This window comes from Oryzias melastigma, linkage group LG5 (assembly GCF_002922805.2).
Source record: "Oryzias melastigma strain HK-1 linkage group LG5, ASM292280v2, whole genome shotgun sequence".
Lineage (NCBI taxonomy): Eukaryota > Metazoa > Chordata > Actinopteri > Beloniformes > Adrianichthyidae > Oryzias > Oryzias melastigma.
In genome coordinates this window covers 8,138,197-8,165,304 of record NC_050516.1, presented here as the reverse complement: position 1 = coordinate 8,165,304, position 27,108 = coordinate 8,138,197, and the positions used below count along the sequence as shown (strand labels likewise).

The window sequence follows — 27,108 nt, the reverse complement described above, 5'->3', positions numbered from 1 at the left end:
ACTGGATCAGATTAATATAAACACATTCAAATCATACAGTAGATTTTTAATGTAATTCTAACAACTGTGTCTAAATGTGTAAACTCAAGATTGAATTGATTTGAAGAATCGAAAGAATCAGAAAAAATCTGATGATTCAGGTTCTTGTTGAGAAGCAACAACAATGGAGGTCATCCAGGAGCTGGTCTTTTTCTTGCTTTAATTTTTGTACATCGTGTATAACAGGAATTTAATGTTGTTTGAAAGAAGATTACAGCAGCGAAGAAGAACACCGCTGTAAGAAGAAATCCGAACACTAGCTTAGCACTATACTGGTGCTTTCTTACATTGTCATCACTTTCTGCCAATCAGCAGGTGGCTACAGCAACTCCGCCCCCACCGTCCAGTCCTATTTTTCTTTGGACCTACAACGAATGGGGGCCCTCAAGAGGTATGCGTCGGAACTGTTTAATGGGTCCATTTAACAATGGAAATGCTCAGAATAGTGGACCAAACCGGACAGTACCAGACAGTACTGTACCGTACGGCTTAGTGGAAACAAGGCTCAACATTCCTGCACTGGCATGTTCTAAATGACTGGATATGGGACTTTGATATCTGGAAATTTTCAAGGCCTGGAGTATCTGATTCAGAATTACAGCAAAAGTCGACTACTGATAGTTTGTGGATTTTTGTCAAATTGCAAATTATTTTAGAATGATTTTTTATTTTATTTTAAGGCTTTCTCTGCCTGACGGGTTTCTAGCTCTGAGGCTCGGTCCAGCTCACCTTGTCCAGCACGACGTCGCTGATCGGGGGGAGTCCTTCAGGCTTCTGGATGCATGCCGGCATGAACTGGAAGCCCAACAGGAACTCTCTGTTGTACTGACGCTTCCCGCCAGCCTCAGCCAGATCTGGACCGCCAGGAAGGTTCCAAGAAAAGAAAGTTCATAATTCGGTTTAAACAGACGTGGGATGGGGGGGTGGGGGGGGTTCATTCTGATCTGGAAACTTTAGGAAGATCTCACCCTCCATGTCCTGTCCCGGCCCCACAGAGTTCTCCTTGTCTCCGGAGGTGACGCCGCTGTCGCTGCTCTCCGTCTCAGAGATGTGGCCCGCTCCGTTCCTCATGGGCTCCAGCTCCGTCTCGCCGTTTTCCTCCGGTGCAGCTGGGGGGGTGAAGGCTGAGGGCAGGGGGCTGCAGCTCAGAGGAGAGGCGTGGTCTCCAGCAGGCTGATCCACAGCCCTGGGCTCGTCCTGCAGAGGTCAGAGTGGTTGGTGAAGCTCTGATCAGATGATAACTGCTGCGGACGCTGCTGCACAGCTCCATGAAGGTGTGGTTCATCTGAACAGCACCGAAGCAGCTTTTTGGATTAGTGAGGAGACAAGATCATGGATCAGAGAGCAGGGTCAGATTTCCAAAGATTTCCCTGCAGTCATTCAGTAGTTTAAAAACCCACTTCATTTAACTACAACTTGTTGGTGCGAAGTGGAATGAGTTCTGAAGCTGATCCAGCAGGATGACTGGATGCAAATGCAGCAAAAAGCCTCATTTATGTGACCGTAAATGATCAGTTTAAACTGAGTCACAAAGCAAAGGTCGGTCCAAACGCCACTACAAGTTTCTCACAGATCAGAGAAACAAGCTTCCGCCCCAGGATGATGGACTTCCTCCGAGCGCCGGTCAAACCTCTACACCAACGGCAGCCGTTAAGAGGTTCTGGACGCAACGCACAGCGTTTTGGCTTCATGTAAAACCAGGAGGACCCCCCTCTGCTGGCCTGGAGATGTCCTGGTGACCCAAAGCCAAATAAGTGACAGAGAACGAATATTTTCCTATCTGCAGCTCAGGCAGCTGAGCTGCTGTTTGCTAGGAGAGTGGATGGTTCAAATCCAGACATAAGAAGATTATCCGGAGCCCCACGTCCTTCCTAACTTTTGGAAAAGTCTTCACACAAACCTACACGGTTCGTTATTATGACACATCAACAAACAGGAATGAAACCATAAGGAACTCCCGGTCTGTCCTAATCCATAATCCGATTTATTCCAAAGAACTGCGTTTAGATCAGGGGTGTCAAACTCCCTCACACATTGGGCCAAAATCCAAAACACTCCTTAGGTTACCGGTCTAACGGAGGACAGAAGCTGCACAATTCATCAAAAGTTTAATAAACTAACATCTTCTTCTTCTTCTTTTCCTTTCGGCTTTTCCCTTCAGGGGTCGCCACAGCGAATCAGTTTCCTAATAAACTAACATCTTAATTATCTTTATTTGTAGTTAGTTTAAAGTTAATGATGGTTAAGATGTGCTTTACATCCACTTTACACATGACCTGATTAGTCGACTATTAAAATAATCGTCTGTGCCAGCACTACTGAACATAAGAGAGAAAAGTGTAAAGATGTTCATGCCTGTCAGTTTTACAGCCTTGAAAGTTTGATATTCGAGAACGTACCTCTTGTGAGGAACAGGGATGACTGTGTTTCAGAAAAAGGTGAATAAATGCTCCAAAGGTTGATTTTTTTGAGGAGACCCTTCTGTTAATCCAATAATACATTATTTAAAAAGGCTTTGATTATCCTAACATTTAATACAAGTTTTAAAAAGGACTGAGGATCTTAGTCCTGAACAGAAGAAAAACAAAGTGAAGTGGGTCAGAACCAGCGCCACATATGGAAGACATTTCAGTCTGAACTGTTGTCCACTGCCGTTCCCTGTTCTGACCCCCCCACTTTAGAGACATGAAGCAACAAACGTCTCCAGGATTTCTACCAGATTTTTACGGTACACGGGAAACAGAAGTGATCTAATCTGTACGAGATTTTTCTGCTCATCTGAGACCAGAAAACGAGCAGCTGGGAGCTCCTCCTCTCTGACCTCGTCCTCCTTCTGCGCTCCTTCTCCAGCAGAGATCCCGTCATTTGGTTTTCTCCAGGTCTTTGGTATCACAGAGGAACTTTGATTGACTGTGGAGGGAATGAGACTGAGTGAGGACAGAGGTTCACCTTAAGTGACAGTCAGAGATCCTCTGCTGGATGTTACCTGTGGTGGGACTCTTCCTGCTGAAGGATGGCGGTTCCGTTTTGCTGCTGCTAGGCTCCGCCTCTCCTCTGACGGAGGTTTTAGCGTTGACGGTCTCGCTCAGCTCCTCGGCCTCAGCGGGGGCCTGGACCAGAGGTGGGAGGCCGGGTGGGAGTGTGACGGGCAGAGCTGGGATGGGACTCGGGGTCAGCGTGACCGGGACCACAGCCACGGGCGCCAGAGGGGAGAGCGCGGCGGCAATCGGCACTTCCGGCCTCATGTCAGGAGGCAAGCTGTCCGTCGGGGAGGCGTCTCTGTAAGCGGGGGTCTGGGGTTGGAGGCCGGGCGGAGGCAGGACAGCGACTTCAGGAGATGCGGCGTCCAGCTCGTTTCCAGAGTCTGCCAGGCCGTTCAAAGCGGCGGGGGCGACTGGCAGAGGAACAGCGGCAGCCGGGGGGCGGTCTGCAGCCGCCGCCTCTGTGCTCAGTGTCTGAGGGGGGGTCAGAGACGTTTTGCTGTTCCCGAGAGAGGACGAGGGAGAGGAAGCTGGAGCCGGAGACTCTGAGGGACCCTCAACGCTGTTCGCCACAGAGAGCGGGAGGGGGGCCGGGGCGGCCTGGTGGGGGAGGGAAGGAAGCTCTGGCTGGTCCGGACTGGAGGGCTTGGATGCCGGGGTGCCGGCCTGCAGTCTCTCCACAGGAGACTCAGGCTGCACGAGTCCAGGAGAGGAAGACTTGGGGATAACTGGCTCCAGTTTTGGCATTTCATCTGTCAGGAGGAAGAGCGGGACGAACAGGGTCAAAGAAGGTCATTCAGGTCAATGAAATCAATACTAGAAATAGAAATAGTTTATGATTAAATGATTCTAAAGCAGAAGTGTCAAACTCAATCACACAAGGAGCCAAAATCCAAAACACACTTCAGGTCACGGGCCGAACAGGATCAACATTTATTGAACACACTAAAACTACATTTTTAAAAATGTAACTTTTTAACATAATTATGAACTAGATATATAGCATTACCTGTGATAATGTTAGTGTGAATGCTGTAAGCTGAAACTGGCAGCTGAAGATGCTAGTGCTGATAGTTGAAAATGCTGAAGCTGATAGCTGAAATTACTGAAGCTGATAGACAGATAAAATATTAGCTAAATGCCAAATTAGTCTAAAAAACTGAGAAACAAAACTTAGCCAAAACAGCTAGCATGTAGCTGAAATATTAGCCCCCGGGCCTCGACTTTGACACGTGATTTAGAATAATATAAAATATTGCATGTGAACTCAGATTTGACGTTGACAAACGTTTTTTCCTTCAGACAAAATATTTTATTTCTCATCTTTAAATATGAAATTCACAGTAATTTGGATAAAAATGTATTTAAATTTATTTGTGTTCAATCTGAAGAAATTAAAAATAAAATGTCATTTAACAGGTCATTTGTATTTGATGTTATCATAATGGTCCAGAGAATGGACAAACTGGATTACAGAGACAGAAGTACCGCTGAAAGCGCCGTCATTCAGCTCCTACAGTCGAGGGTGAAGCTCACCATACCGGGAGAGTCTCTGAATGGTCTCATGAACCCAGACATGGAGACAGGATTACTCATGCTTTTGAAGAACTCTTCAGAATAAATAAACCTAATCTCTGAACGTCATCCGTGTCTTCCATGATGGAGTGGTGAAACTAAAAACTCTTAAAGGTAGCTCCTCCACGCGTACAGCAGTGAATTTATCAACTCACGCAGCTCATGCATGCTTGCCGCCTGAGTTGCGTTTGGTGTGAACACAGCAAGATAACATTCAAAGCAAACCTGGCCATGATTTGATGTCTGAAAGGCCAGTGGTCACTGGCGGCGGCGCTGCCATCTGCTGGGGCTCCAGCGTGAATCCTCCAGGGTGGGGCTGCTGCTGCTGGAGAGCTGGAGGCTGCTGCTGCTCCGGAGTATGGCTGCTGCTCGGCTGCTGAAATTCACAGCAGAAATAGTGAGGACGGTTTGGAGACGTGAGAGGGACAGGTGTGGAACAGAAAGCATTCTCGATGCAGATCAAAACCCTGCAGGAACCAGCAGGTACGGTTAAGAAGATAGAACAGGAAACCAGGAGGAGACAGAGGGAGAGGATGGATCCAAAAAGGAGAGGAACGGAGAGAAGACTGCTTGCTAAAGACAAGAGGACGATGCCATAATCATACAGAAATCTGGTTCTACCAGGGATTATGCAGCATTTGGGTTCTTTTGGCCAGGCAGTCAAACCCAGCCTTAGAAACTTGGGAGTTATTTTTGACAAAGACATGTCACTGGAGCAGCACTCCAAACAGCTGGTGAAGAACTATTTCTTCCAGCTGAGAAACATTTCTAAACTCAGGAAAATGGTGTCATATAAGGATCTAGAAGTTCTTATACATGCTTTTGTGTATACGCGGCTAGACTACTGCAACAGTCTGTTTTCCTGTTTGAGTAAGAAGGAGCTGTCTCGTCTGCAGTTAATTCAAAACTCTGCTGCGAGGATCTTGACCCGCACTAAGAGAAGAGCTCACATCTCTCCCATCCTCAAAGCTCTTCATTGGCTCCCAGTTGCATACCGAATCCAATTCAAAATTTTAGTGCTGACTTTTAGAGCCCTCCATGGCCAAGCTCCTGTATATGTCTGTGATTTGATCACTCCCTACAGACCGTCTCGTGCGCTCAGGTCTGTAGATCAGAACCTGTTGATGGTCCCTCGCACATGCTTTCGGACCAGAGGAGACAGATCTTTCCAGGCTGTTGCTCCTAGACTCTGGAATGAGCTCCCTCTCTCCCTCCGTTCCCTGGACTCTGTTCACTCTTTTAAAAGCCAACTTAAAACCTTTTATTTTGCTCAGCATTTTAACTGAGTCTGTTTTTAATTGGGCTTGAAATGATTGTTTTATGTGGTACTTGCTGTCTGTCTTTTATGTTTCTTAGCTTGTGAGGCTTTTGTCTTTTATGTTTTTAATCAGGAAAGCTTTGTCTTTTATGTTTTATTATCTTTTGAAGTATTTGTTTTTATGCTTTTAACTTGTGAAGCACCTTGTGACTTTTGTCTGTGAAAGGTGCTATATAAACAAAACTTACTTACTTACTTACTCCTCAGGTGCCTTTAATTTCACTTGTTTGGTACTAAAAGTGGATTCTGTGGATGCAGTAAAGTTTACAGACACAAATGCAGTCTGATGGAAAACCCCAGAACCTCCGATCCTAAACTGCTATGAACGATCTGACATCTGTGATCAATGAGGTCCTTCAGCACCTGATCCTGAAGTTTAGCTTAAACATTCCCAAAATGCAACACTGCCTTTTCTACGGTGTGTCTGCATCAGCAGGGAAGAGACTAGGGGTGTGTATTGGCAAGAGTCTGGCAATACAATACGCATCCTGCGGAACCGGACGCAAACTGGGCCTGGATGTAAACCGGTACCGGTGAGCTCCGCGTCCTGGTACTAGACCGGTTCCAGTTTGCGGCCCGGAGGTTGGGGACCCGTGACTTGATGGGAACAGCCAGCATTTCAAAAAATGACAACTTGGGGACACCCAAAACGTCAAAAAGTGATGCAGAAGGGTTTTTAACCAAACGTCAGCAACCCCGGAATGAGGACGTGTTGTTACGGAAGCAAGAGAGCGCAGACCGGGACAGAGAGAGATCCAGAGCATTTCATCAACCGGCTGATCCGTCACTAAAAACACGGCAAACGTCCAAATGAAGCACTGCCTGCTGTCAGCTTGAGAGTCCATTTTTTTTCTTCCATAAGAGTGACCGCGGCTTCTGTCTTGTGTTATGCAGCCAAAATCGACACAGCTGATCTCTTTCCAGCCGGAGTAAGGTTCCACCTCCAATTCTTTTACTGGAACGTTGCTCTGCCTTTAACCCCTGTATGCATTTCATGTACTAACTAGCACATGTCTTATAAAAACAAAAACAGCGAGGCTGACGAACATTTAACACAAGCTGCTTCTGGTGAGATCTGCTCGTTGTTTTGGTGAAGTGTAGAGCTGCTCATAGAGGCTCAGTGTGCTGCAAGCTAGAGGTGGGAGGTTTAGGTGGAAAACAAAAGTAAGACACTGAACTGCGTTTGCTCATAAATAATTAATAAAATATTGTCTCGTCAGTATTTTAAATCAACACAAGTATCGCTAAACTAAACATCGCAATATATTGCCCTCAAATCGATTTTCCCCCACACATCTAGAAGAAACATTTCAGGTCGACATGCCGGCCCTGCAGCAGGTGAGAGTTACCTGTGGAGGGGTGGGAGTAGAGGAGGGGGGGCCCACAGGCGGCGTGGAGTTCCTGCTTCCTGACACCCCCGCCATGATCTCCTCAGTGATGTCCCGGCCACCCTGGTTTGGGTCACGGATACGGATCTGGGAGGACAATGGCACCCAAATAAGCAGATAAGTATTCCAGGTTCAGGAAAAGCTCATCCTGTTTTTACAGCGGGAAAACTCAAATGTACAAAATTGCAGAGAAGTCAAAGCAGTCAGCGAAGGCCTGCTCTGAACTGGTCAGTGGAGAGGAAGATCGGCCTGCAGAGCCTCACTTCTGACTAACTACTCAGATACTCACTGGTTTCTTCTCACGCTTGACCGGATGAGGTTGCTGCTGTTGTGTAGGCACTATGATGGGGGCTGAGGGGGGGTACAGCGTCTGTCCTGGGTAATAGGGGGGGCCGGCGGTGGGAATGGGGGCGGGAACGGAGGGGGAGACCGGAGGATGGTACCTGAGAGGATCTGAAGGAATTTAAAGCAAAAATAAGAGGTTAAAAATGGAGGCTGAAGATCCGGCAGAGTCAGACGGGTTTTGGACTCACGGTACGGAGCGGGATACTCCCCGGGTCCGGGACCAGGATAGAAGGTACCAGAGCCTGCGGGCTGCACTGAATACTGCTGGGGGGGTCCTACATAAGGTGTACTGTGGCGATACTAGAAGCAAAAAGACGAGAGAAGACAGAATGATGATGGGACTCTGTTATAAGATCCTGATGATTTTCTGCTCAATCGTCAAGAAAAACTGAAAATCTGACGTTTAGAAATCTCAAATGTGTTGGTGTTTATTCCACGATTTCAGGTAAATGTCTTGCAAAGTTCAACATTTCTAACAATTTGAAACATCAGAATTTGGAGGTTTTGTTACTGTGGTGGAAATTTGATTAATGAATCCAGATCAATGATTCACAAATCAAATTCTCACTACCTAATAATACATTTAGTTTGAATGGATGCTATGTTTGTATTTTCACTGGATGTATGAAAAAATAAATAATGTGTTTGATCAGCATCATTTATAACTTTATTTGAAAAAGGAGATCAGAATCAACAAAACATTACAGATAAAAACTCAAAGATTTAGAAAGAAAAAAATGATATTAATAACTTTTTCTGTCAACTTCCTGCTTAACTTCAGCTGTAAACAAAAACAAACATCTGTGCTGTATTGGACCATTTTAGAGCAAATCCTGAAAATGTCCTTTACAGTTTGTCATCCTCAGAGTTCTGCTGACTACAGTTCCAGTAGATCATGACCAGAAGACAGTAAATGAAGACATCTCCATAGAAAAAGATCAACCAGAAAACACTTTGTCCTTTCATCTGAACAGTTTCCAACAGAAAACAGGTTTCACAGACTGACTGTTTTCATCTTTATTGGAAAAAACAAAAAAAAAGTCCCAAAACTTTAGAAGAACATTTTACAGACTCGTTCCGGTACGACTTCTCCACCACGCTGGCAGACAGTCACATGACGTCACATAACTGAGCGTGACATTTTTCATTTCACATTGATCACCCTTTTTAATCCAATTGTTTGACTTTATTTCTCAAAAGTACGTTTTTCAGAATGTATTTCAGTAAACTGAACATCAGTTTCTTACGGAAGCCGAAAATGGCCTGCCTTACATTTTTTATTTTTTTATCGTTTTCTCGTGATAACGAAATAATCAAGAACGGAGAATGAAGCGAGAGACAGAGACTTCACCTGATTGAAAACACTCCACAAAAGTTGTTTTTAGTCTATTTTTTATTTTATGCTCTATGCTCTTTAAACGTCTTAATTCAGTCTCATGCACCAGCCACTCCCTTAATTTCCCCCAAAACCCTGAACAAACATCGATAGACAGCTGCAGGGCGTGTCTGCTTGGTGAGTTCACTGAGATCCGGACATAAGCAGCAAAACAAAGAAGTTTGTCAGAGAGAACGTTAAATATCAGCAATGATCTATATATAATCAATTAATTAAATAGTGTCGAATTTTTTTCTGAAAAACTGCTTTGTTTCCCCGAGGTTGTATAAAAATGACAAAACCATAGTAGCAGATTGAGTTGGGCTGAGTGGCTGGGACTTATAGTAAGAGGGAACTTTGTTGCTAGGAAACTTAGAGATATTTACAAAATTCTAATGTCCAGAGTTCATTGAACACATCATGCGGAGATTCTTGTCTGCGCTGTGATCTGTGTGAAATAAGGGATGAGGGCTGGTGGATAAGACGGATTGAAGGCGTTTGAGGAGTGTAGACCCACTAATAAAATAATAAAAGAAAATAGACTAAAAACAACTTTTGTAGAGTGTCCTTCTGCTGTTTTTCTTGTTAACCACAAAATAAATAGACTTAAAGCTGAAGTTTTTGCTTCCCCGTGCAGAAAAGGGAGTGTGGGACTCTTCCTTCTTCATTATTAATTATCTCGTTATCACAAGGAAACAAACTTGATTTTCTCTAGACTGAATTAAGACGTTTAAAGAGCATAGATCCACTAATAAATAAAGAATAGGCTAAAAACAACTTTTGTGGAGTGTTTTCAATCAGGTGAAGTCTCTGTGTCTCTGAGAGATGGAGGGAGACCCTTCATTCTCCGTTCTTGATAATCTCGTTATCACGAGAAAACAAACCTTGTTTTCTCGTGATAACGAGATATTATTTCGTTATCACGAGAAAATTATTAACAAAAAAAAAAAAGTAAGGCAGGCCGTTTTCGGTTTCTTTTTAACTACAAAAAAACATTTGACAGTTTACTAACATTCAGAATAATAATAATAATGGATTACATTTATCTGCACTTTTCCAGGTGCTTAAAGTGCTTACAATGTATTTCCATTCTTCATCCACTCCTCATTCATTCTTGGTAATGGTGAACTACTGATGTAGCCACAGCTGCTCTGGGGCCGACTGACAGAGGTGTGGCTGCCGGTACGCGGCTACGGCTCCTCTGACCATCACCAGATCATTCATACGCATTCACACACCAGTGGAGCCACACTGGAGGCAGGGAGGGTTAAGTGCCTTGCCCAAGGACTCAACGATGGTTGGCTGGCAGGAGCGAGGATCGAACTTAAGATCAATTTTATATATAAAGGGTATATAGGTTCAAAGGTCACCTGTCAAAATGTGTTTGATGGAAAGTATATTCCTGATCTCTCTAATGAGGTCGGCATCTGAAACAAAGAACTATTTTTCACTAAAGATTAAGTTTTGGTCTCACTGAATGAAAAAAGTGGATTTTTGTGTGCTGAAGGTTCACAACTTTGTTCAACTGTACTACACTCTGACTCCATAGAATATGAAGTAACAACTAATCAACTATAAAAATTAGCTGTCGACTATTTTAATGGTCGACGGATCGTGGCAGCTCTAGTGTATATACTCAAAATCCATCATTGTTCTGTATTTTAAATTGATATTTACATAACCTGAGCTGTATTTTTACAAACGAATCAGCAATGTTGGCAATCACACATTTTTAAACAGTTTTTTTCCTGGAACGGATGGTGAATATCTGAGTGTTGGGATACTCGTTACAGCCCTGAAGTTCAGACATGGTGTTCAAAAGGCTTTTAGCAGCCAGGAAGAGCAGACACAGCAAGAAGACATTTTTCTAACTGCAGCTTGAGAACAGACAGAGAAGAATGAATAAATATGAAGGAAAAGAGAACTAAAGTCAGTCATGTGGCTTTGCTGACGCGGTGTCTAACTGCAGATTTTTGTGGATTTCTAAAGGTTCCTCTCAGACAGACAGAACCTCCTCACAAAGAGCAAATATTTACCTTTAACACACCACCCCCCATGCTGTGTACCTGTGGGATGTAGTACTGCGTCTGTGCAGAGTGGAAGGGCATGGGGGCCATGGTCATCACGATGGGCTGGTTGGTGGGGTAGACCGCCGCAGTGGGCGCCTGTGAGCCGGGCCGGATGGACGGCGAGTTGGTTGGGATGGTGGGTCTCGCCGTCTGCATCTGAGCCCTCTGAAAGAACTGGAGAGAACAAGCCAAACTGAATCAAACCTCCGGAAGCGTCCACGGCGTCGTGACAGATCAGAATAAAAGATGTCTGTCTGTGCCGACACGTTCCAGTGACTCCTGAGTTCTTAGAAAATGATTTGGTTGTTTAAAGGGCATCAGGAATGAAAGACGGAACGTTCAGGTGTGTCTGTTTACGGGAGAACATCTGTTTGATCAACTTGCTGCTCTACAGTTACAACTAGACAACATTAACGGCTCATCCACCTGTTAAAGCTCGACATCAAATGACAGGAAACATCAGTACAAGAGCAGAAGATTTAAATAATAAAAGCCCAAAAGAAGAAACCTAAACTCTATTATTTGTCTAGTATATTTCCAGCAGATTTAGATAAAGGATTTTCAGAACTTAAACAAAATGATTGACTTTTTGAGTAATAATTGTTGACCTGTCTGGAAAGTTTGACATCTTTCAAACTTTTCTAGTGATAATTTTCTTAAAGGTTGATTATTTCTTCCATTATGAATGAATGATGAATTTGTTTTTTTTTCTTGAGGCATCAAAGGGTTTTTTAATTATTCAGACATTAGTGAAAAAATGGTTTGTAAATATATTAATTCAATCAGTAATTAGGAAAAAGAGCTTAAAGTAATGACAGACTTTTGTTGTGGTTTCCTGAACAAATCTTTATAACTTTCAGATAAATTGTATTACATTTTATTCTGAGGATTTCTAGAATAATGTTGCTTCTTCTTCAACTTTTTCTTTCGGCTTTTCCCTTCAGGAATCCTCAGCATCCTTCTACCAATATATTCACTGTCTCTCCTCTGAACATGTCCAAACCATCTCAGTCTGGCCTCTCTGACTTTATCTCCAAAACCTCTAACATGTGCTGTCCCTCTGATGTATTCATTCCTGATCCTATCCATCCTGGTCACTCCCAAAGAGAACCTCAGCATCTTCATCTCTGCTACCTCCAGCTCTGCTTCCTGTCTTTTCTTCAGTCCCACTGTTTCTAGTCCAAACAACATGGCTAGTCTCACCACAGTCTTGTACACCTTTCCTTTAATTTGTGCTGAAACTCCTCTGTCACACATCACACCTCCACTGCCATCTCTCCTAGACACTTCCATACCTCCACAGGTATATCATCAGGACCAAGAGCCTTTCCACCTCTGTACTGTTGACCCTAAATACTTAAACTCCTCCACCTTCTTTATCTCTTCTCCCTGTAACCTCACTCTTCCACTCTGGTTCCTCTCATTCACACACATGTACTCTGTCTTACTGCGGCTAACCTTCATTCCTCTCCTTTCCAGGGCAAACCTCCACCTCTCTAACTCCACCTCCACCTGTTCCCTGCTCTCACTACAAATCACAATATCATCTGCAAACATCATAGTCCATGGTGATTCCTGTCTAACCTCATCCGTCAGTCTGTCCATCACCATTGCAAACAGGAAGGGGCTCAGAGCTGATCCCTGATGTAATCCCACCTCCACCTTGAACTCCTCTGTCACCCCTACAGCACACCTCACCACTGTCTTACAGCCCTCATACATGTCCTGCACTGCTCGGACATACTTCTCTGTCACTCCAGACTTCCTCATACAATACCATAGTTCCTCTCTGGGCACTCTGTCATAAGCTTTCTCCAGATCTACAAAGACACAGTGGAGCTCTCTCTGACCTTCTCTGTACTTCTCTATCAACATCCTCAAAGCAAATGTTGCATCTGTAGTGCTCTTTCTTGGCATGAAACCATACTGCTGCTCACAAATGTTCACTTCTGCTCTTAGTCTGGCTTCCACTACTCTTTCCCACACCTTCATTGTATGGCTCATCAGCTTTATTCCTCTGTAGTTACCACAACTCTGCACATCTCCCTTATTCTTAAAAATGGGCACCATCACACTTCTCCTCCATTCCTCAGGCATCTTCTCACCACCTAAGATCCTGTTGAACAACCCGGTCAAAAACTCCACTGCCATCTCTCCTAGACACTTCCATACCTCCACAGGTATATCATCAGGACCAAGAGCCTTTCCACTCTTCATCCTCTTCAAAGCCCCTCTCACTTCACCTTTACTAATCTTTCTTACTTCCTGCTCCACAACCGTCACCTCTTCTACTCTTTGTTCTCTCTCATTCTCTTCATTCATCAACTCTTCAAAGTATTCTTTCCATCTTTCCATTACACCACTGACACCTGTCACCACATTACCATTCCTATCCTTGATCACCCTAACCTGCTGCATGTCCTTCCCATCTCGATCTCTCTGCCTTGCTAGTCTGTACAGGTCAGTCTCTCCCTCCTTACTACCCAACCTAGCGTACAAGTCATCATAAGCTCTTTGTTTGGCCTTTGACACCTCTACTTTCACCTTACGCTGCATCTCCCTGTACTCCTGTCTACTCTCCTCAGTCCTCTCAGTGTCCCACTTCTTCTTAGCTAGTCTCTTACTCCGTATACACTCCTGCACCTCCTCATTCCACCACCAAGTCTCCTTATCAACTCTCTTTCCTGATGACACACCAAGTACACTCCTACCTGTCTCCCTGATCACATTAGCTGTAGTTATCCAGTCATCTGGGAGTACCTCCTGACCACCCAGAGCCTGTTTCAACTGTTTCTTAAAAGTCATGCAACAATCTTCTTTTTTCAGCTTCCACCAGTTTGTCCTCTTCTCTGCCTTTGCCCTCTCTTTCTTCATCTTCTTCACCACCAGAGTCATTCTACACACCACCATCCTGTGCTGTCTGGAAACACTCTCACCAACCACTACTTTACAGTCACTGATCTCCTTCAGATTACACCGTCTACACAAGATGTAGTCTATCTGTGTGCTTCTACCTCCACTCTTATAGGTCACTCTATGTTCCTGTCTCTTCTCAAAGAATGTATTCACTATCGCCATTTCCATCTTTTTTGCAAAATCAACCACCATCTGTCCTTCTACATTCCTCTCCTGGATACCAAACCTGCCCATCACCTCCTCATCACCTCGGTTTCCTGCACCAACATGACCATTGAAATCTGCACCAATGACAACTCTCTCATTTCCAGGGATGCTCATCATCACTTCATCAAGATCCAACCAGAACTTCTCCTTCTCTTCCAGCTCACATCCTACCTGTGGGGCATACCCACTGACAACATTGAACATGACACCCTCCATTTCTATCTTCAGACTCATCACTCTATCTGACACTCTTTTTACCTCCACAACACTCCTAACAAACTCCTCCTTTAGGATAACTCCTACTCCATTTCTCTTCCCATCTCCACCATGATAGAACAACTTGAACCCTGCTCCTAAACTTCTAGCCTTGCTACCTTTCCACCTGGTCTCCTGGACACACAGTATGTCTACCTTTCTCCTCTGCATCATGTCCACTAACTCTCTACCCTTTCCTGTCATAGTTCCAACATTCAAAGTCCCAACTCTCAGTCCAACACTAGTGACTTTCCTCTTCTCTCTCTCCCTACGAACCCGCCTTCCTCCTCTCCTTCTTCCACCAACAGTAGTCCAATTTCCACCGGCACCCTGTCGGTGAACAGCACCGATGGCGGTCGTTGTTAACCCGGGCCTCGACCGATCCGGTATGGATTTCGTAGGTCTGATTCGCATATTTGATTTGGCAAGATTTTACGTCGGATGCCCTTCCTGACACAACCCTCTGTATTTATCTGGGCTACCCGGGCTTGGGCCCCCTCGTGGCTACATTTAAATTTGGTCTACATTCTAAAAAAATGTTGCATCAAATGTAAATGTATTTTATTATGGCAAATGAATATGAACTTGGTAGAATAAAATCAATAAATGTTTAATCACGAGGAAACACTTTCAAACAAGTTTCATGTTGTAAAATCCAGCTAAGAAACCAGCAGCTGAGAGACGGCGGAGGATCTTGGTGAGGAGAGACGAAGGTAAACTTCAGCAGCAACAGTGCTGCCTTGGGTCATTTTTAGACCCGGGGTATTTTTAACCCAGCCAGGAAATCACCTGTAATATCAGAAATCAGCAGGCTGGACTTCATGTAAACAGCTTTGAGCGGGAAAGCATTCAAACAGCTGAAACAGTCCGTCAGTAGTTTATGGAAGTGAAGGCTGAGACCACATGTTTAGCAACAATAAACACATGTTTGTAAATGCAGCTCATCTCTGAATGATGGGGAAGAAACAGAAATGCATGTTCTATAAAGTTTGAGGGATGACAGACAGATGGATCTATGAAAACACCTGAACATGACAGGTAACTAAATTAATGCAGGGGGGTGCACAGTAAGGGGGAGGGGTTTGATCTCAACATGATCTTCATGCAGGTCATGTGACGGAGTGAAGCTGCAGTTACCTGGATGGGCCTGAATCCTCCCTTCAGGACAGAAAGCAGGAAAGAGAAAGAAGCCAATGAGGGGAGGGTGGGGGGGCATAGGTGAGATTGAATCAACAACACAAATACACAAAAACTGATCGATCGTTGTTATCCTGACAGAGAGACATTTCTAAACAGCTAATGTTGATAAAACAAGTTTTATAACACAGTGAGTTTAAAGACTTTTTTGGCGTATTCCAGCCTTTACCAAACCATTGCTGATAATAAATATCTTGTGAAACTTTTTCCTGAATCGCAGCTGTAACTAAGCATGAAGTATTCGCCATCTGCAGCTATCTTCGTCCAGATCTAATATGAAAAATGAGGGCTGCTTCAAGATGGGATACAAACTCATGTTGTGTTATAAAAACAGAATGGACTAAGGAGTCAGATGATCACACAGTTGGAATTGGTGATTTATCTGTGCTAGTATCGGATGATATTTGTATCATTTAAATGTATTGCTATCCGATATGAAAATGACTGATATTGTTTGTAGATGAAGTTTATTTCTGAAATGTTCTCCTTGCTTTCAGGTATATTTGAATTTTGGTAGGGATAATGTTGTTCCTAATAGACCTCTGGCAATGAGAAGCTTATGCATTACAGTCATGTCTGACAGATAATCTGAATGTCTGACAGATAATCTGAATGTTTTTAGATATATTTTCAACATTTTAAAGTCCATAAGATCGTTTGCTGCATGTTAAAAGGGTAGAATGTGAATGTACAGTAAAAGGAAAGTTCTGCATTTTTAAGGAAGAAACCAAAGAACATATAAACTTTGTGTTATTATAGAAACTTAAATATTGGTATCTGCAAATATTGGCCATAGTTGCAGAGGAAATATCAGTTAAAACAAGATTTGATCCGAAAAAATGATATCGGCCCCTCTGTACCACACTAGTGCTGCCACTGTTTGTTTGAGCTCTTGTTAATAAATCTGTTCTTTTTTTATTTTTGTTATACATTTTTCTTAGTTTACCTTTATGTTGCCCCCAGATCCCTTTGACATAAAATGGGACATAACAGTTAAGAACTTTTTTTTTCTACAATCAAGAAGAAACTTGGTTCAACAAAAGTAACTTTGAGTCCAAATTTGACAGATGTAGGAACTATTTTCTGCTTAACTTGACTCATCTCCAAACAATGAGAGCTTCACTGAGGTCTATAATTCTCCACCCTTAAGATCAAGCATTTCAGGTTTGTGTTTTTAAATTAGTTTTGCTTCCAAACCTGAATCTTTATGTCCCAAACAGCCTCATGTTTTACTTAAACAACTGATATTCACATTGCTTTCCTGAAAGCAGAAGGTTCCATCAATCTATGCTATAAAAAAGAAAAATGTAAATTTAGAACTTTTCTTTCATCTTCAAGTCAACGTTTTAAACTCTGGGCTGCGATCAGACAAAACAAAATCTTGATGCCAACACACGCTTACAACCGTATTTCTGATCAAACCAATCAGAAGTTTAAAGGTGCTTTCATTCATCCCCGCCAGCTTGGATCTTCTGTTTCACACACTCTTCATTTTCCAAAAGATTTCCTTTATTTCAGGACATTTTGACCCTTTGGAGTCATCTTCCAGCCATGGAGTTTGTTACAGGAGGACAATAAGCGTTTTCTCCGTGAATATAAAGGCCCACTGTCCCGCTCCGCCTGCTTTCCGATTCTACTTCCGTGGTGCAGCAAAAGTCGCAGCACCAGTTTGTGACAGCTCGAGCGTGCACTCTGGAGAGCTCACCCACCCATCAGTGTCCAAAAAAACACCACCGTTACACTTTGACATCCATTCCATAACAGTCGGATTCATCCAGAGAGTCAGACGGCTGGTCCTGGAGAACAGGACGGCTAAAACCTCAGACAAAGATGATAAAACACCCAAACATCTGCACCCAGCACCCGTTACTCTACATAAACCTGTCCTGATGTTTGCTGGAGCCTTTAGGGATCCACCTCCTGTCCTCATCATCTGTGAATATTTTCCCATTTCACTGAACATTCGGGCTTTCAACGGCAAACGCCACGGATCTACAGGATAACTTTTAATCAAGTTAGACTGAAATTTGTGAAGAAATCGTTAATGTGGTCATTAGAAACAATAAATAAATAAATAAAAACATAGTGTGATGAGGGGCAGAGAGAATCCTCGCTCTGTTCAGATTGAGACGCTTCACAGAAAGAAACTCCATTCTGGTTCACCAGGAAAAAAAAAGTCAAAGCGGCTTCATTTCTAAACCAAAGCTGAAAAAAATCCTGAACTATTTTAATTTCCATCTGAAAAATAGTTTTCTCAGGATTTACACGAAACATCAGAGAATCAATGAAAGCATTTGATTTGATTTTTGATGTTTCCTCTTGTATGTATAGATCAGAGGTCTGCAACCTGTGGCTCCAGATCCACATGTGTCTCTTATCTCTCCATTGTGGATCCTGGACCAAACATAAAATAATTCATGGAGACTGCTGATCCAGACATGTCGACCGTCAGAGTCAGCAGCTCCTGATAATGTCTGCATAACCAAAACTACCTAAAGAAAACAAATAAACAAAGCCTGAAAACTAAGACTAACAAGATCCAACCCCAAACAAAAATAACTAAACCCAGCAGAGTAAGACTGCTGAGGACAGAGAGGGAAAAAGAACAAAATAAATTAATAAAAGAAAAATAAAACAGCATTTTTTTAGAGTAAAGATTACTTAATTAGCATTTATTTAATTTAGATACATTAGTTACATTTATAAACTGATGTCTGAGGTTCACATAGATGATAAACTATGTAGGTTTTTACATCCTGTTGACCTGAAGACGTCTTGTTTGATCAACTCTACCTCCAGAATGAACAGATTTTAGATGCAAAGCAAAACTTTGGTAAAAAGTTTGATCTTCTATGAATTAAAAGAACAAATTATCTGGTGCTGCATAACATTGGTTAAAAAAAAAAGAAATCACATTTTGAGAGATACTAGGTTCTTTTTATATTTTTGCTTTTGCCAAAAAAGTAGGCATCATTTATATTTATTATTTAAAAAAACAGAAGGTCATGAATGCAAATCCAAATTTCTTAAAGACTAAAGTAAGACTACGCAGCTCCTTCTAGGTCCTTCTAGCTCTTTTACTGTTAAAGGTTGCTGACCCCTGATATAGACTGAATCAAGTGAGTTAATTTTTAACCAGTGTTTTTATTGATCAAAATTTAGTCAATTTGATGAAAAATTATTATAAAAATAGTTCATTGCAAAAGTGATGTCAGCAGATAGGCAAAACAATCATGAACTCCCAGGATAAACTGAAGCAGGTAGATCACAAATTGACTTCCTCTTATGGTTTATGAGAAAGGAAAATATGTTTGTCTTTCTGTGACATTCAACAAGACATATTAGTGGCGACTAAAAGCATCAGTTTGAAGGATTTTGGTTAGATGTAACCAGGAAGACGTATGATGCAGGCTGTTAAGTAACCAAAGATGTTTATTATTAAATGGCAGTGGTGAGTTTTAGAGAAGAACAAAATTAAGTTGTCGTTCTACAGCAAAACATCTGATGAAATCCCTAACTTTTCTTGTTCCATAAACATATTAAAGCTTAAATGACTGGAATTGTTTTTGCATCAAGTCTGAAACTAAATGCAGAAATCTGACCTCAGAGGTAATGAGGAGGTTTTCTATCTTCCCAGCAGCAGGATTAGACGGTACGGACCTAAACGTGATCTTAACAGGCCAGAAACGATCAGATAACTTTAGCTAAGTGTTCAAACACATCCCATAATATTCAAAGCTCTAAACTGCTTCTAAAATGTTTGAGCCTTTTTCATGCTTTTTAAAGCAAACTGGGAGGATGATTAGAGGATGGAGGGGGGGGTGCAGCAGGAGCTTTACCTGATGGTGAGTCGGTCGAGGGCCTGTCGCAAACTGGAGGGGGTGGGGGGTCCAGGAAGATGATTTAAGCGGAGATGAGAAAGAAGAGAAGAAGAAACACGGACAGATCAAGAATGGAGGAAGACACTTCATCATCATCATCATCAATGAAGACAACAGCAGCTTCCAATGACCGGCTGATGGAAATCTGTCCACCGGGAGCAAAAAAACAAACGTTTGTGCATGTATATGACGACTGGACCGAGTGATGTCATCCACAAAAAACGGTTTACCTCCAACCAAATAAAGTCAAGACAGTTGACATTTTTTTAACGATACCAAAAACTCCATGTTGGAACCAGAAATCTCTTAAGTGGCCAGTGGTCTAAGTCATCGTTTCCATGGCAACCACTTTGACCAACCAGCAGCGAGCTTGTTGGAAGGTCACACCCCTACCACTTGAAAGTTGTCAAACATTTTGAATGTTAGACGTGGGGGCCAAAAGGCTCCGCCTATTTTTAATTGAGGCATCTGATTGGTCAGTTTATAACTTGACTAATTACAGAAAAGTATTATGAACAAAAGGATCATGGAGATGTTAAAAAGGTACCAGGGCCAGAATGGATATTCTGATCAATAGAATGACTGAGTAATAGCTGTGTATGTCTCTCTACAGAAGTCTAGGAGATTTTGCGGGTACTTCCTGTTTGATACTCCGGGGGGGGCGGGGTCATTTAGTCCAGTTCAGGCAATGGTTTGTACAAATGAGCATGCTATTTTGGAGGTTAGTCAACATTTCAGCTACATGCTAGCTGTTTTGGCTAATTTAGGCTTTTTTGATTTTTTTTTTTTAAAGGTATTTTGGAGTTTAGCTATTTTTTCAGCAACATGATAGTTGTTTTGGCTAACCTAAGTTTTTTAAGGCTAATTTGGAATTAGCTAATATTTCAGCTGCCTATCAGCTACAGAGGATTTAGCTATCAGCTTCAGCGTTTTTAGCTATCAATTTCAGCATCTTCAGTGACCTAATTCAGCTTACAGCATTCACACTAGCATTATCACAGGTAATACTATATATTTAGCTCATAATTAAGTTAAAAAGTTACAGTTTTAAAGTTTAAAAATGTAGTTTTAGAGTGTTCAATAAATGTTTATCCTGTTCGGCCCGTGACCTAAGGTGTGTTTTGGATTCTGGCCTTTTGTGCGATTGAGTTTGACACTCCTGATTTACATGCTTCTCTCTCCCTTTTTGTTTACACTGTCCAGTTGCAAGGGTGGGAGTTTCGTAACAAACTGTATACATTTCGTTTTGTCTGATTTATGTTCTAGGTCAGGAAATGTATCTAAATACTAGCAGTTAAAAATAAGAAAATAACCAAGATGTTAATGTTTCATCTGAATGTGAAGATTAGCCAACGTGTCTCCACCTTTTGTCTTCACACAGGACTTAAATGAGACACCTGCAGCTTTTTCTTCTGTTTTCAAAAAATTGCAAAAAAATTCTACAAATGGAGGGGGGGGTCATCAGGGATGTTACTGAGTCACAACACTCATTTCCCTAAAATAAGGCACACATGAGCCAGTTTTATAATATTGTCCACATACGGTCCTTCAAGCTTTGCTTGAATCAAAAGTTGAGGTTTTAATTGTAGGCAGTGAGAAAACGGGCATCGCTGCTTCCCAACTAGGATCCAAAACCATCTATATAAATGAATAACCGTACCAAGGTCCTGTAAACCTCCATCCTGAAGCAGAAAAGGTCAGAGCAGAGGAAACTCACCGGGCGGCTCTGAGGCTGCGTCTGCGTGGAGTACACTAAAGGAGCAGAGCCAGCGTTTTGTCCGGGGTTGTACGGAGACTGTCAGGAAAGAAACAGACGGAGGGGATTGGTTCTTTATGGATCAGAACCCACAGTCACAGCACATCCAAGAACAGTCCATCCCAACACACGAGCCTCCAGAGGAACATCTTGGGTTCACGTATCCACAAACACCTTTTCATCTATGTTATGCTATGGGGGCGGGGCAAGCTTCTGCTGCTCCAATAGTTCTAATAGCTGAGATTTTAACATGACAGAACTTCTTCAGGTTCAGGGAACGGGCCACAGGAGAAGAACCGGGAAGAGGATGAGCCGAGTCATGTTCTCCATGTGACTGTAAATGAAAGCAGCTCTGAAAGACCTCTGCATAGATAAAGGATGACAGACGCATCCAACATGAACCTCAGAAAAACTGACTAATATTACTAATCTGGTGATACTGAACTCATTCTGGATCATCCTCATAGCCACCATCAGCTCACATAGTACGGAAGCATATTGCATTTCAGTTTGTCGAGATCATTCATTTAGGTACTACAAACCCAAGAAAATACGCTGATCAACAATTAGAATCTGACCAAAACCCAATGATGTAGATTATTTGTTTGATTGTAGTATTCTGGTCAAATCTGGTTTCAAATCTGGTAATTGTGGTTTATGGCAACAAAAAAAAGAATAAGAACATTTTGATTAACTGAGTTGATGTGTCTGCGATGTCATTTTGATTATTTCGATTATATGATCGGATTGAGATGTTTTGGTGAACTTTGTTGACGGTTCCCGGCTGTCTCTGCAGCTCCCCATGCAGTAGGCGGAGCTTATTTAACCAAGAACTCTGGTTGTGATAATTTTCAACACTTCATCCTGAACACGACCACGCTGTGGCTTTAGTCTGTTATTGATTTTGTGCTCACAAATCACACTTCTGGATTAACACTTGATGCATTTAAACATTTCAGACAATAAAAATGAAGGAAAACTTTCTCTGTGGCCTGTTTTTGATCAAAAGCTGCATTTTTCATAAAATGTACCTAGTAAAACATTGTGATTAATACTGATCAATCACGACAAAAAAGATTAATCACACACACACACACACATATATATATATATATATATATATACACACACACACACAGCTTTTTTTTTTATTTAGTCGGTTGAAAGCTTTAATTAAAGATAAATGTTACAGTAAATAAAAGAATACATGTACAGTTTTGTGTGTAATTTAATATAGTGGTTATTCGAAGATAATAAGTAGTTGGCAAATATTGAAACTAAAAAAAAGTTAATTGTGATTAATCGTGATTAATTTTTTCCCAGTTTGCGATCAATTAATTATATATATATTTTTAATTGGCTCCTGGCCCTGAAAAAATACTTTGAAAAACACTTTCTAAACAAAAAAAAACTAAAACTAAAGGAATTATAAAAAGCAAAGAATAAATTGAAAAGAAAAAATATTTTAATACATAAACAAGAAACAAGAAAAAAAGTTGAGATATTTTTTATAAAAATTATAATAATTTTTATAAACTATAAGAAATATATTTTAAAAAACATATTAAAAAATGATCTCAAAAAACACTTTTTTAATGAATGCAATATGCTACCATAACCTTGTAAGTATTTATTTACGAGTTTAAATGAAGCCAATATGATCAGAGTTTTTCTGAAATTAATTTTTGCTCCAATTTTTCTTCTCCTAAATAACTGACCAATATATAAAACAAGTAAAATGATCGGTTTCCAAAATTAGACAAATGTGTTGAGTAAAAATGAACTTTCTCAAAGTGAAAGAAACAAATGTTTGCTCTAAATCCTTAGAGTTTAAAACATCATTCTTTGATCTTCCTTTAAATGTTCACAGGGATTATTCAGATTAGGAATAAGCAGCGGTTGATGGTCTTCAGACAGACAGAGGTGTGAAACCTTCTGCTTTCATGACATCCATTAAGAGTCTCTTTCTGGTTGTTTCTCAGCTCAGCCAGCTGCTGTGGTTTGCTGCATACTGCTCAGAAAGCTGTGATTGGCTTCTTGGCGTGCTGCTTCCACCACAGAAACATGCGTGTCATGTTCACTGTAGGGAACCTTTAATCAAACTTTGGTTCATCTTCACGACTCTGAGGTGAAGAGAACCGGCAGCAGCAGCGTTTGAAATCCCCTCAAAATGGTTCATTGTTCTGCTGACTGAAGCTGACCTCCACGAAAGAAACATTCATGCTGTAGAGGTCAAAGGTCACGTGGAGGAACAGAGAAACAAACATGCAGATTCAACGCTTTACAGGAACATTTTTAAAAAGTAAACCACTGCAACAATCAGAAAAAAAAAATCACAGAAACATCATGGAGTAAAGACAAGGTAAGGATGATGGCTGGACCATAAATCCAGATTTGACCTCATTTTCATTCCATAGCTGCAACATTTACTCTCATCGAAGCTCGTATTTAAGCTTTGTTAAAGCAGAAATCGTCACCAAAACAGCTTGTTTCCACTTTAATTATCAAATCAGCTTAATTCTCCCGGCTGCTCTTTGGTTTCACCCACGGCTCAAAGTCAAAAAGATCTCCGACGGTGAAGCCGAGTGGAACCCGACAGAATCAGAATCATCCAGCATTCCACAGGAGCAGAACTTTACCCAAAAATATCTAATCTGAACATTAGAAGGTCAAAGGCGTCACACTTGGTCTCAACTTCAATAGGTTTGAAAACTGTTTAGATATTAAACAATTCTGGTCAACATTTATAAATGATGTCAGGCCACATAGACAATAAAAAAAGGTTTGAAAAAGAAACATTTCAGTTGAGACTCAAGGTTTTGTTAAATTTAAGGACGCGCAATTTGTTAAGCACAGTGTTGGGCCCAATCTGAATTCTTCCCTTCTCCTTCCTCCTCCATTTGAATTTAAGTGTTAAGGCTGGTTTATACTTCCACGAGATCCGTAATCGCTGGCGTCGCAGTGGTCGTACGGCCATCGGAGCAGAATCGCTTCAGTCGCATCAGAATGCTGCACCTGCTGGTGACGTTACCCGCGGCTGAAATGTCACGCCTGTAGTGCAATCCAAGGCAAATCCTGTCATTTAACCTGAATTTCTTTCAGCGATTAAGAGTATGCGACTACGCAGAACACTCTGTCCAGAAAAATGTCTGTTAACAGTAAAAATATTGAAGACTTACTGAAGAAGTTAGGAAACACTGAACTTCGCACAGAGACAGACAGAGGGTGGACGACTAGATAGAAAATAGAGCAAGTTGCTGGAAAAATACATCTTCTTTCTCATATCTTACAGCACTAGAGAATGCAGTTTGTTCCTTTTTTTTAAATGTAATTTTGTCCTTTTTGTTGTCCTGCTTCTGTTTAGTGGACAAACTCATCACTTCCTCCTCTGTCTTTCATGTACTTGCGTGCTCGCAGATGCTGCAAGTGTCTGAGCGGGATGCTGATCATGTTCAAAATAAACACTGAACATGATCGCGTTGCTTAAAAAGTATAAACACCAGTCAGAAGTATATTGCAGTTATAGCCAGCCAACATTAGTATGAACGAGACCGCGAGAATGTGGATGTGATGTGAGCGATTATGAATCGTGTGGAAGTATAAACCAGCCTTAAGCGTGTCCAGGAAATGTTTTTTTAAATCTGACCCTCCAAACGGAAAGATACAAAGTCCACCATCATGAGGGTAAACCGTGTCGCTCTGAGAAGAGTTTTTCTTCCCTCTGGTGCGCTCTGAACCTCAGACGTTTACATTTAAATGCAAGTCATGACTTTTTGTCGTAGCATGACATTTTCAAAGTTATAAAACCACTGCTGTTATGTATATTCAAGCGCTAGAAGCTCCGCGCTAACGCTAACGGACCAGTGATTATTAGCGACGTCATAGACGAAAGTGACGTACAAAATATGAGATTCCTGATCTCTCTCTCATTTAATCCCATCTTGTTTTAATACCAGAAACTAGTAAAGGACAGAGGCTGCATGATTAATTAAAAGTTTAACAAACTAACATCTTAATTGTCTTTATTTTTAGTTAGTTTAAAGCTAAGGATGGTTAAGATGTGTACTTTACATTCCGTTTGCGCATGACTCGATTAGTTGACTAATGGGAAAGAATGATTGGTGATTAGTCGTTTGAGGCAGCTCTATTATTGACATTGGCTGACGCTAATTTTCTATGTCTGGGTTTGATGATACGACGGTGAACTAATCAAAATCTGTAAACCTCCACTGCTGTGGATCCCTGAGGATGAGCTGAAACTGGAGCTTCAGTCTAACAGAGGAAACAGAAGAAAAGACCAACAGAGAAAATGCAGAGAATTCGGGCTACAAACTCACCCCTCCGCCTGCCTCCCAGCCCTTAGGGTAGCGATATGGGGAAGCTGTGGGTACTGATACCTGAGAGAGCGCCGGGGAGTGGGCATGACCAGGCGGGGTTCCCGCCAACGAGGGGTGTCCCTTTGCGATGTCATGAGCAGAGTAAGGAGGGCCAGCATGCCTGGGCACCTGCAGAACACCAGGAACAAACGTGTTGGGTTGATGAACACTGACAGCACACTGAAGAAAAGCCTGGGCCGGTACCAGGACGGGATGCCTGCACTTCAGACAATTGCATAATCAGATCACAATTGCACTCAGGGACTGGAAGCTCTTGAATAAATAATTGCGACAGTCATAGTTTACAAGCCTCCGTAACGTGAGCCTTTGCAGCTTTCAGGGAGGGGCCGGGTCAGCGCCACGCCACCAGAACAGCATCAACAACTTTTTGATTCAGAGAGAAACTGAAGAACAACCAAAAATAAAACTGTTGAGGAAGAAAAAAACAGCATGAGATTTAGAACAAGAAAGATTTTTTTTTTTAAAAACATTTCCTCATCTTTCTGTCTGAAACGTGAAGACATTTAGTGAGAAAGCAGCTCGTTTGAGTGGACACGCACTGGAACCAATATTTAATAAAGCCGTGCTTCCTGCACAGACGAGCTGAAGACAGCGGCGTGACGCTGCAGCTGCAGTCTTGTGAGGATCTCTCAGCTGAAGGAACCAGATGGACCCGCAGAGTTCAAAGGGGAACATGTCAGCCTCAGTGGAGGTCTCCTGAACATCTGGCTCGGTGTTTTTGTACAAAGTATGAGGATTGGTAACTGTGGGCTGCAGATGCATGAATTTACAGAACGATGTTAGGAATCTTTAAATCTTTACAAGCAGAGATCTTTAGAACCAGAAATTTTTTTAAATATTAAAGTTGAAGCTAAAATTCATGTTAGTAATACTTCAGTGATATTTTTGTCTCTCTCTGCCTCAGCAAGGACATAAGGAAGAGATTCAGTTAAACCTGAAGGATTGTTTTCTAAATGTTTAGCTTTATTGGATCGAGTTGAACTGAGACATTTCTACCGTCTGTTAATCAGGAAGTCAGGATTTGTGATTGGAGTCTTTATTCAGCTTTGCTTTAAGCCAGAGATTTTTCTGCTTTCACTTTCATTTCCTATCAAATGAAAAGTTAAAGAACAGCTGATTCTCAGTTCAGCACAGGATTTTGTCCTAGAATTTATGCCATACAAGTCACAGACATGAAAAATGATAGAGTCTACTGTAGAAATTTACATGAAATCATTCCAGATCTGAGTTCAAATGCAGCGACAGCTAGGAAAGGAAGTTTACTGAAATGAACACGTTCTAGAAAGGAACTTAAAAGGAGAACTTCAGCGGGAGAGCCTAGCATTTACTGGATCTATGCGAGATCACAAACAGAACTATGGGGTCAAATCAGGATCAGCTTAAAGTGAACAAAAAAAAAAGATTGAAAA

General features: G+C 41.8%; 1 protein-coding gene across 9 annotated transcripts in view; it reads right to left on the bottom strand.

Annotated features, from left to right (window-relative positions):
* The window catches only part of eif4g3a (eukaryotic translation initiation factor 4 gamma, 3a), a 66,948-nt gene that overhangs the window by 22,710 nt on the left and 17,130 nt on the right, over positions 1 to 27,108 (bottom strand). For 2 of the 9 annotated variants that reach the window (XM_024270639.2, XM_024270646.2), the window contains exons 3-15: positions 25,640 to 25,807; positions 21,264 to 21,341; positions 19,505 to 19,537; positions 15,606 to 15,626; positions 11,088 to 11,264; positions 7,835 to 7,946; positions 7,591 to 7,754; positions 7,263 to 7,397; positions 4,821 to 4,971; positions 3,026 to 3,772; positions 2,861 to 2,949; positions 1,008 to 1,236; positions 769 to 893 (exon numbers count right to left, since the gene is read on the bottom strand). In XM_024270639.2, coding sequence (XP_024126407.1) covers positions 769 to 893; positions 1,008 to 1,236; positions 2,861 to 2,949; positions 3,026 to 3,772; positions 4,821 to 4,971; positions 7,263 to 7,397; positions 7,591 to 7,754; positions 7,835 to 7,946; positions 11,088 to 11,264; positions 15,606 to 15,626; positions 19,505 to 19,537; positions 21,264 to 21,341; positions 25,640 to 25,807 — 2,229 coding nt within the window. The remainder of the gene's footprint in view (positions 1 to 768; positions 894 to 1,007; positions 1,237 to 2,860; positions 2,950 to 3,025; positions 3,773 to 4,820; positions 4,972 to 7,262; positions 7,398 to 7,590; positions 7,755 to 7,834; positions 7,947 to 11,087; positions 11,265 to 15,605; positions 15,627 to 19,504; positions 19,538 to 21,263; positions 21,342 to 25,639; positions 25,808 to 27,108) is intronic. The other 7 variants (XM_024270641.2, XM_024270648.2, XM_024270640.2 and 4 more) reach the window with 6 other exon arrangements.